This window comes from Amphibalanus amphitrite, unplaced genomic scaffold (assembly GCF_019059575.1).
Source record: "Amphibalanus amphitrite isolate SeventyFive unplaced genomic scaffold, NRLGWU_Aamphi_draft 000185F_arrow, whole genome shotgun sequence".
NCBI lineage: Eukaryota > Metazoa > Arthropoda > Thecostraca > Balanomorpha > Balanidae > Amphibalanus > Amphibalanus amphitrite.
Genome location: NW_024881680.1, coordinates 90,310 through 98,668, shown reverse-complemented (window position 1 = coordinate 98,668; position 8,359 = coordinate 90,310). Strand labels below are relative to the sequence as shown.

Sequence of the window (8,359 nt, the reverse complement as noted above, 5' to 3'; positions counted from 1 at the left end):
AGCGACCCCGAGGTCCTCGCCCGAGGCAATCGAAACACCGACGCTACGAGCCAAGGCTGTTGAACTCCTACGAGCATCGTAGATTCTAAACGACACGGCTGCACGCACATCAGTAAAGAACATTTCACTCCGCCGTTTCAATTTTATCATTGATTAGCCCACAATGTTACAAAGAGGTTCAATAAGGCATAATTAGACATTTATTTCCAAACGGCTCGCAGTTTATGTAAAATATTTCGACGCAACTGCCACAAAACGGGAGTATGAAAACATGGCTCACCACAGTATACAAAATCGTTGTGACAGGGACGCAGTCCCACGTGAATGCATGATGTAAGGCCGAGCGGGTTCATATCGGACAAGCACAGACATTCCAGCGCACGGAGTTTTCGCCTCGGTCATCACTTACAATGCGACATAACTGGATAACTGAAGACATAAACACATAAGCATTCGATGTAACCAAACCGCATAGGAAAAAAATATGGCGATGGAACCGATGTTCTTATAAGAATGTTGCGACTATTCATGATGACATGTCTCGTCTGTCGATTCGGACAGGACTGCAAAATAAAAACAAGCAAAAGCAAGAAAATTTGCACGCCTCGAGGTTAGACCTAAACGAATAACGAAAAAGACGAGATTACACGTAATGCAAAGCCCCGATATGATAAATCGCCACATCACGTAAACATTTACACCACGCCAGTCACACGTTCACTGATATCGCAGGAAGTTCAGTTGCACGCCATAAATGTTACCAGTTTCGCGTCCTCCCAGTCCAGAGTTCCTCCATTGCTCGCTCACGTACCAGCCGTCCTACAACTGTGGTGTCACGTACACCCTAGTCCGTGCTTCTCCACGTTCTGGCCTAGCGTCATCACTCGCATCACTTCAGTACCATCACGTCATCACGCGACGTCACGTCCATCACTTCACCACATCACATTGCTGCATCGTTATCAGGTGACGTCTTTCATTCCACATCATTGGGCGACTTCCTCGCTCGCATCACGTTATCATATCGTCCTTAAATGACTTAACTCTTCTCTCGCTACCGCCGTGTATAACGGCCCAGCTCCTTCTCCCGTGTACCATGTCGCGTCACTGCCGCTGTTTCAACAGTCCCACGTCCGAATCATACCACATTCCCTAGATCAGTCGTCTGACTCGCTGGCTGCGCGCTACCACTCCGATCACAGTTGGTGTCCGGTGGACCCGCGGCCTGAGGCAGCTCGGGTTTTCCTCAGATACCGCCGCTGCCACAGGGGACGCCACAACAACCGCGAGTGTGTCTCAGCATCAGTGGTATCACTATAAAAATAGCTCTGTGGTGTCTAGAGGTGCCGTCTCCGGCGTTATCTGCGCAGCTGGAAGCCGGCTGTGCCGTCGGGGCCGCGCGGCTGACGGCACACGGCCTGCGCCGACTGCTTATTCCTCAGCAGCTCAACAGGAGCTGACCTGGACCGGGGAAACAGAGGGCAGGTCAGTCAGCGGCACAGGTCAATCCAGACTCGGCCCGGCGACGGAGAACAGCATCGGCCGGACCGGACCACACAGACGGACATGAATGAACACAACAGCTCAAAGCGCGAATGACAGAGCCATGCAGAAGCCGACGTACTCTATTCATAACTTGTATAAAAACGTTGTTGTTTGCGTTATATCGAAAACTATATTTCTAAACAAGTTAAGTAGTCACATACGCTGTGAGTGTTATCATCTACAACAGCCGATCGAAGTGACGATGAAATGTGACACTTATGAAAGTGAAGATCTTGAGCTCTGGAATATGGGGATTTACGCACCATCAAATAATGACGCCTCGGACAGCTGTCACTCAGTAATGATCTTACCTCTCCGATCCTTGATTTTTCTCTATCACCCCGCTGCTGCCTAAGATCCGCTGTCGAGCCTCGGCGTACTCAGCTTCCCTCTGAAACACAACGGCATCATTAGAACGACTCACCAACTAAGGAGAAAGTCCTGTTTTCTATCTATTGAGACTTTTCAACCAAGATGTATAAGGCTAAAACCCAGTATTATTCGGGACTATATCGTAAAACACACTAAAAATGTGGGAAGTTTGTTTTATTGTTAGACGATTAAATCTATTATCGAACCAATACTTATTTGAAGTACCCGAACGAATCAACATCCTCCCCTCCCTCATGCTCCGTTCACGGTGTGATTTAAACACAACATGCGGAGACCGCTCTCTCCTCCCTCCCGCTTCCCTCACCTGCTGCAGCGTCTTTGCCGGCTGCCGGCTGCGCTCCTGCTCGTTACGCCGCTCCCGGTTGGCCTGATCGGGCCTCTTCAGGATGGTGATTTGCGGCCCGGCCGGCACGTACTGAGTGCGGCCGGCCTCGTCCCCCTGAACGCGAACCATGAGTCTCTCCTGGGGGCCGGGCCGCGCCGCCGCCGCCGCCCGCTCCTGCTCCCTGCTCAGACGTAGCTGTTCGAGCTGTCGGTCCAACTCCTGGGGAGCGACAGCGATGGAGTGAGTGGCAGCTAGCCTACAGGTACCTATCCTTTTACAAACTTCGTCACATTTAAGGATTCCATTCCGACAAACATAAATCTAAGAAGAATTGTGAGCGCTAGTATTTTTAAACTGCGATGCAAAAAGGATTTCGGACCACTAAAGATGAAGTTCGAAGGCATTAAATCGATAAACATTCACGAAAGTGAAAGTCATAACATGTTCTTGAGCAGTAATTTTGTGTGAGGCAATGGTTCTTATAGATTTGTTTGCCCACTGTTAAGCGTAAACCGCGTCTGCACTCAAGCGGTGCAATAGTGATTCTGGACGTAACAGAAAAAGCAACTGAGACTTCCGACACTCCCAACTCACCAGGCATGATGTTGTCGAGTATGTTGTGCTCGTGTATTGCGCCATTCTCATCATGCGTCAAGTTGTAAAATGTGAGGTAAGCCAACTTGACCCGTCTATACGTCGGTACGTTTGGAGGTTCGCCAGTGCAATCATTTGCATGGGAAAGTATGTGTGTTGCTGGCAAACAATACGTGAAAACTCTGAATGTATTTGCAAAAAGCAAAAGATGCACATTAGCTGTCTGGAATTGCTAATAACAGTGTCTCACTTACGAAAACAACTAAACATATTCTCTTCCCTAAGAAGTGAAATGAAAACAGCTGACAGCTACGTTCACACTTTCGAACAGACAGGCACATTTTACCAGGCACATGACCGAATCACGCTTCTCTCCAACATCACTCCAGGTAATCGAAGTTCTCCGGGATGCCAAACTGTTTGTCGATCACGGCCTCCTCCATGGCGAACTTGCGTTTGCACCAGGTTTTGATCTGGCACACGTTATCCGTCCAGCGGTTGGCCGCCTCTGTGGCCGTGGTCGATTCGCGCCTCAGCGCCGCCAGGGCCTCCGGGTCGCAGTCCTTGTACCTGCTGATCTCAGCGTCCAGCTCGGCGCGGCGCCGCTGACTGTCCGCCAGCTGCTGCAGCAGCTCACTGCGCTCGGCGCCCTCCTCACGGCCCACGCCGGCCTCCGCCAGCTGAGTCTCCAGCGCGCGCCGCTTCTGCCGCGTCTGCGCCAGCTGTGTCTCCAGGTTCGCCAGCTTCCGTTTGCGGGCGGCGGCGCCTTTGCTGGGAAACGCCCAGAAGTAGACAGAGGTACCGATTTTATCGGTATCCACCAGTCCGTCGTCGACCAGGCTTTGGATCACTTCCTTCACCGACTGAGAGACGACACCCTTCTCCTTGGGGCCGAGCCGCTCCAGCTCCTTCAGCTGGAAGAAGTCCTGCCGCTCGTACAGCAGGTCCAGCATCCGGGTCCGCTTCTCCTCGGCACTGACACCCTTGCGCTTCGACATTATCGGGACCGGGCCACTTCTACCAAACAGTCGACAGTATGGTCTGCAAAGTCTTAAGGTGTCTTTACGAGCAGCGATTTCCCAAAAATTTCAGAGATTCGTCCAAGCGTTAGGGCAACTCATATTCCCTCACTTTCATGCGGATCAGCAGTGCACTGGTCACCCAGCAAGCCTCGCCTATCCAAGAGAGTCTTATCGTTCGTTCTCCTGCAAGCCTCGGCGACAGGCGCCTGGCGTCCTTCTTCCGTGTCAGAGGGCTCAGTTGTTGCGAGGTGCTCCGCCAGCCGCTCGTCTCTGCACACACGGGGTAGAGACAGACACTCAGAATGGCTTACGTCTTGTTGAACTTGCTCATTAGGTACTGAATTCAGTTTTTCATCATCCCTAATCAAGTTAATCATGTGGAAAAAAGGCAGAATCAGTGCCTGAATTAGTTCAAGTTGAAGAATGCCTGTTGCAGCCGGGGTAAAGAGAGCGTAATATTTTCCTTCACGATTTCTTGCAAATTCATCTAGTGTGTATTTCAATGGCATGTGTAGGTAACTCATTCAATAAGGCGGTCAGTGAAAATATTAACTTTGCTCAGCACCCAAGTCAAACTCACTAGCAACTATGTAATTGTAATGACGATCAACTCAAGGTCGGAACTTTCCCAATCGCTCCAGTTTTACATTAAATTGACTATGTTGTATACGGTGTGTGAAACGTTGTAGATACAATTTAAATCATGTGAGGCTAGTTTTACCAGCTTTACCAAAAGAAAAACACCGGTCGCGGTTTTTGCCTTACCTCGCCCTCGAAATTCGAATTCCACCAACACGCGAAAAAAAAACGCTGACGTGGAAATAATATCAGCCAGCCAAATCGATATGTTTTCACATAATCGATTTTTTCACCTATTTGGTTCAACTTGAGAGACTTTTAGGAGCAAAAATACCGGAAGCCGGTGATTTTACTGTTAGAAAAACTGACGTCTGTTGTGTCATCTGTCGTCGGTCCCGTATCTCAATTGGCAGAGCATCGACCTCGCGGTGGCGAGACGACGGGTTCGAGACAGTCACTCTTGCGCTGAGATTAAATACTCCTGATGGAGATGGACAGCACTCAATATTGCCTGATTGGATGAAGGGATCAGACCTTGATCAGCAAGGTAGGAGAGGGAGGGATAAAACATCCTTTTATAGTATCATTTGGCATATCTTACCCCAGAATCAGCAGCTTCCTCCCAGCTGTCTGCGACCTCTGACTCTGCCTCTTCTACACTCTGCAATAAAACAACACTCCAGTCAACAGCTAGACGAACAGGTTAGGTACTTAAAGGGACCCTCCCACCTTAACATTAGTTTTGAGTTGAGATAGCCAAGTTTGCGGCCAGGCTCAGAAACCACCATTTATCCTGGTCGCAACCCCCGCAGCCTTATGGTGTTCAAGAAATTTCTTCCCTTTACTTGCAGGGTGGGACCAGCGTGGTCCCTATCTCTTAACCATTACGGGAATCTGATGACGTCATCAGGCTTTCGAACGTCCGTTAAATGTTTGACTAAAACGTTTTGTAGCACGCGGTGGTATATGCTGCGTTGCGCGCAACAAATGCCGCACTTTTAAATAAAGTCGCTAGGAACAGCGGAGATCCCAAAAAGTAAACAAAAGTAAAAGTCTAATATCTTGAAAACCGGTGAATATTTTTCGGTGGAATTTGGTAGATATTCGTTTTCGCTCTTTCTGAACCGAGCGACATCACTTTCATGCCAATTCATAAACTTTTTTGAAGGTGGGAGGGTCCCTTTAACAGTGTTAACTACTGGAAGTTTGGACCCTCCTCATTGATAATGCTTCAAATTAAACAATAATGAGATTATTTATAAGATACTGCACTGCAATGCATTTCTAACTGGGAGTTATCTAAGTCTCATAACTGAAATAATATGTAATGATCTTTTTATGATCATTTTTGTTTACTCCTCACCAATAGAATAAAGGGCTAAACATATTAAGTGGTGCTGGATTGGTACCTATGTTGAGCAGCATTAATATACCTACTTGCAAAAAACACCACAGCACATCCTGGAAAAGGGGACTTATATGTGCATTGTCAAAACATAATCTTACCATTGAGTTTGTTCACTGATAAAGCACTTGAGGGGCCTTGGGATTCAGTGTTCAAAATCAGCAAACATTGAAATAATATTCTCTCAGATCAATGTCTAGTATTTCCATCAATCTGAAAAAACAATCAGCATGTGAGAGAAATATATCTGGTAAATCAGGCTTCATTTGCTGAGTGGTGCAATAACTGTTAAGAAAGAACACTAGTTGCACATTGACAAAGGTTGTGTTAACAGCAGTATTCTAATTACCATAAATACAGAACACTATAACTTTCAAGGAGTAATCCCATAAGGGACCATATAACTCTGAAACACTGTTATGCAAAGCTTGATACTTAGGCATCCCTGCATGCATGAGTCCCCGACTGGAAAAAATGCACGCTTTCGTCGAGAACTCGAGCGTAGTTGGGCGTTTGCGCCGAAATTTTTCGGCGTACTTCGGCGTAAATCGACGGCTTGCGCCGAAATTTTCGGCGTACTTCGGCGTAAATCGACGGTTTTCTCTATCTCTCTATCGCAAACGGCTCCGGAGCAGTCGCGAAAAACCCGTCAGGGGGTGGCACCAACCCCCCTCGGCCGGCGAGGGTTAAATGTCTTCGGGAGTTAAACATCTTAAATATCACTTATCTTGTCTCGTGTTCGTCTCAGGGTATTTAAGTCATGTTCAGTGAACCTGATTGTGACTCTCCCACGGCGGGAACAGTTCACCGATCGAGAGTGAGGTTATGGATTGTCGGATCCCCTAGTTCAGATAACGTATGCTATCGTTTGCGTATTGACCGTTGTGATTCCTGTATTTCCGGCGTGTGGTTTGCGAGCGGACGCTGGCAATCGGTCCCGCGTGGCCTGGTATCTGCCCGATCCCATCGGCCGTGCTTGCACCACGCCTGTTGAAGGCCCCGTCAGGCGTCAGTCACCGGCTGGGCACATACTGCTGATCAGAGCCGGGCAACAAAATAAAGGTTACGTTATGGAACATGCCAGTGAGTTTGTGAGTCAGGAGATTTTGTGATAGCGAACGCTGGTACTCGGTCCCGCATGGCCTGCTGATGTCTATTGTCTGCCCGATCCCGTCGACCGTGCCAACAACCGTCTGTAGACAGTAGTCACTGGAAGACAGCCACACACACACGCCAGCCCCCCCCCCTCGACGAAAAGTGCGTGGCTACAGCCTGCAGCCATCAGTAAGCCTTGAAAATTTTCGGCGCATGAAGCATGGCTTGGTAAAATAATTTCGGCGCATAAACCCTTGCGCCGAAATTTCGGCGCATCATCTCCGCCGAGAACTTCAGCGTAGTGGAGGCATTTTTTCCAGTCGGGCATGAGTCTAAGTCATCATACTCATCAGTAAAATACACATTTGGAAAGTGCCCTTCATAATCTAGCAACATGCTGTTGTTCAGAGTGACCAAGCACCAAATGAAAGCACCCATGCTTTGAAGATAAGCTACAACTGTAAAAAAATAACTGCTTAGCGCAAATTATCCTAAAACTCAGAAAACAATCTGCTGGGTGGATTGGTGCCTACTTGGTTATACTTAAAATGTGTGTCTGGATACTTGAAACTCACATTATAGGTAGGCATTTTCCACCAAAAAGGAAACCATGACATTTTAGAAATAAACTTGGAACAATGAATTGACATCCAGTGATCCAGTTATTATCAATTGTTTCTCGTAACTCTGCAATTTTATATTTTTGCTTTTATCAATAACATATAAAACAAACAACAAATGTAGGTACATAGCAATGTAAATAATTTTACAGATGAATTGAAAGCTGGCTCCACCTAATCAAATTATCAAAAATAGGTTAAATCAATAATTTTCTTAAAATTTATATGAGTAAAATGCAAGATGAAATATCAATCCCTTTCGGAAATATAACGTTGCTCGGCACATTACCCAAGCATTTTACGGGGTAGAATCAAGCTATATACCCTGGAATCAAGCTTGAAATTTATGGTTCTGTATTTTCGGATCCATTAATCATTTAACAAACACGAAATAAATTTAAAATATAACACTCTAACACGAACCACGGACTCGTTCACTTTACGCAGCAATGCGCAGTTTTTGTCGTGAAATCCCGGGCGGTGACAGCACATGAAGTAAAAAGCTGCAGTATTTAATATATTGCCAGACACATACAAAACAAGCTTAGCTTTTCAAGTGTTAATCATGAGTTTGAGATGAAAATGCATTGCGTTTTGTAATCTTACTGTAAATACTTGAAAGGTGAATGGTAGTCGACGGCGACGCTGATTTTAGGTATTGTAGGCTTTTAAGAAGCAGTGACTTTGAGTTTCATCTTTTATCAATAGTTTCAGTGTTTGAGAGTCAGATATTGTTCTGCTTTTCTTTATTCTAACAATCTCAACATCAAGTTTGCATCGT

At 46.8% G+C, this 8,359-nt stretch overlaps 2 protein-coding genes across 8 annotated transcripts; both read right to left on the bottom strand.

Annotated features, from left to right (window-relative positions):
* Positions 1–1,358: 1,358 nt before the first annotated feature.
* On the bottom strand, positions 1,359–2,902 carry LOC122384277 (SUZ domain-containing protein 1-like). Its single transcript, XM_043371502.1, has 4 exons — positions 2,858–2,902; positions 2,243–2,482; positions 1,857–1,936; positions 1,359–1,461 (listed from the first exon to the last, which is right to left on the bottom strand). The coding sequence occupies exons 1-4, from the start codon at positions 2,900–2,902 to the stop codon at positions 1,359–1,361; spliced, it is 468 nt and encodes a 155-aa protein (XP_043227437.1).
* A 129-nt stretch (positions 2,903–3,031) lies between these two features.
* On the bottom strand, positions 3,032–8,264 carry LOC122384271 (meiotic nuclear division protein 1 homolog). 7 transcript variants are annotated; one of them, XM_043371492.1, is made up of 4 exons: positions 8,185–8,264; positions 5,965–6,076; positions 5,060–5,119; positions 3,032–4,149 (listed from the first exon to the last, which is right to left on the bottom strand). In XM_043371492.1, the coding sequence occupies exon 4, from the start codon at positions 3,853–3,855 to the stop codon at positions 3,238–3,240; it is 618 nt and encodes a 205-aa protein (XP_043227427.1). In that variant the 5' UTR covers positions 3,856–4,149; positions 5,060–5,119; positions 5,965–6,076; positions 8,185–8,264; the 3' UTR covers positions 3,032–3,237. The 7 variants fall into 7 exon arrangements, with proteins under 7 accessions (XP_043227427.1, XP_043227424.1, XP_043227422.1 ...); XM_043371489.1 differs by lacking the exon at positions 8,185–8,264 and adding an exon at positions 8,002–8,045; XM_043371487.1 differs by lacking the exon at positions 8,185–8,264 and adding an exon at positions 8,009–8,028.
* Positions 8,265–8,359: the final 95 nt, after the last annotated feature.